Below are 1,855 nucleotides of genomic sequence, written 5' to 3'. Positions count from 1 at the left end.
GCTCTTAAGTACTCTGAGATGCCCAGTGTAGATCAATATGTACAGAAATGGAAATTCTGGCAGTATGGTAATTGCAAATATTCTCTTCTCCTGTATCTTTGGGAAGTGCAGAGGTAAATCCTTAATCAACAAAGCTATAGCCTTCTTCCCTAATAGAATGTGTTAGCATTACAGCTTCTAGCTGACCTTGTACAAATTCTTACTCCTGTAGACTAGTCATACAATAATAGATAGCAGAGATGTGTTCAAAAATTCCTCTACTATGTCCTTGATTTTTCCAATAGACTAATTCCTGCAAATGTAATGCTTTACACTTGTATTAGTAGAATGTCTCCAAATGTGTACTCTTTTGTATGCAATAACTGACTGTGACACAAAACTGGATGTCCTGTTGAGCTTAATGTCCAAATACTAATTACAGAGTGTAACCTAGAGTGTAATATTCATCCTTGAGTGAAAATATTAGTTCAAACTCAATAAAATTGTAATGTATGAGCCTAATATCACTAGATATCTGTGTATATACATAGTATCTCTGTGCACAATGAATGTCCTACTGTATTCTCATACTGTCTCCTTGTGTCTCAACTCGTTTGTGCCTTCATAAGTTGATTGATTTGATTCCTGAATTGTCTGAGTATACTTTCAATGTCTCATAGTGTAATGTTCTATCACAAAATGTCTAAGTAGCATTCTCTACTTTCCTGAGTACTGTAACTGTCTGTATACTGCCTTGTTCCATGTATGTCTCAATGAAAAATCCTGCCTGTATGTATAGTAGCAATGTCTGAAAGCCTGAGTATATGCTGCCATTTCTCTGTTCCTTTGACAAATCCATGTGTGGATTAATACATTCTAGCATTGACTTCCTGTCTCTCTGTGTACTTGTCCTTGTGCTAATGTATTCCTTCCTTGTGTACCTATTGTGTATCCTATTTTGTTGAGAGGGAGAACTTAAAGGGGGGCACACATAGACAAGGGGTGAGGTGACAATTGACTGCTCAGTGTCTCTTGTCCTTATATTGTATGTATTCTAACTGAGACATTATGAAGTCATTGTCTTGTGGTTTGTCCATTGATGAACTAATCATCTCATAATACTCTCCTTCAAACTCTTACTAGTCTGAGTAAACTGGTAAGATGTTTGACTTGTGGTACATGTAGTGCTTTAGTTAATATATCTGCTTGTTGATTGTTTGTCTGTATGTATTTTGCATTTATGTACTCTAACTCAATGTAGCATTTAATAAAATCTTTCTTATAATTTAAATGCTTTGTTTGTTCCGAATATTTGAGTTTGTCCAATGTAACTGTTCATATAACAGCATTGTTATTACAAAAGATATTAATTAGTGCATCAGAGACTTGCAGAATCTCTTCAGCTAAATGTGTAAGTGCAATTGCTTCCTGTGTTCCTCTTGTAAGAGCTATTAATTCAGCTTCATACATTGAATTTGCCACTAGTGTTTGTCTTTTACTTGACCATGAAACTAATGAATCACTCAAGTAAAATGCATATCCTGATATTGTACAATGCCCTTCTTGTATCATACTGTCTGTGTCTGTATAGCTATTCAATATTGATTGATTTGTACTGCCAAGTTGGAGCCAGACATTGTTCATAGTTTTTAAGTACATGTAACAATGTTTAAGTGCCAGATAATGCTCCATACTAGGGTCATTAAGGTATTTTGCTAACTGATTTGTTGCAAATGCTATATCTGACTGTGTACAGTCTGCAATGTATCTAAGTGTACCAACTATGTTCATGTATAGTATATCAGACATTTGTTTTCTATTGTTATCAGTTTGCAATACTGTTTTTAATTGTGTACTAGGCTGCATGGGTGTTTGT

General features: G+C 34.9%; 1 protein-coding gene across 1 annotated transcript; it reads right to left on the bottom strand.

Moving 5' to 3' along the window:
- Positions 1-1,326: 1,326 nt before the first annotated feature.
- FOMMEDRAFT_49772 (uncharacterized protein) lies at positions 1,327-1,779 on the bottom strand (the record flags this gene model as incomplete). The annotated part of the gene is made up of 1 exon (XM_007264378.1): positions 1,327-1,779. A coding segment is annotated over one exon (453 nt), but the record flags the coding sequence as incomplete, so codon positions are not given.
- Between the last annotated feature and the right edge of the window lie 76 nt (positions 1,780-1,855).

Source organism: Fomitiporia mediterranea, assembly GCF_000271605.1.
Source record: "Fomitiporia mediterranea MF3/22 unplaced genomic scaffold FOMMEscaffold_3, whole genome shotgun sequence".
Lineage (NCBI taxonomy): Eukaryota > Fungi > Basidiomycota > Agaricomycetes > Hymenochaetales > Hymenochaetaceae > Fomitiporia > Fomitiporia mediterranea.
The sequence above is the reverse complement of the archived record's forward strand: the minus strand, read 5'-3'. Positions and strand labels throughout refer to the sequence as shown.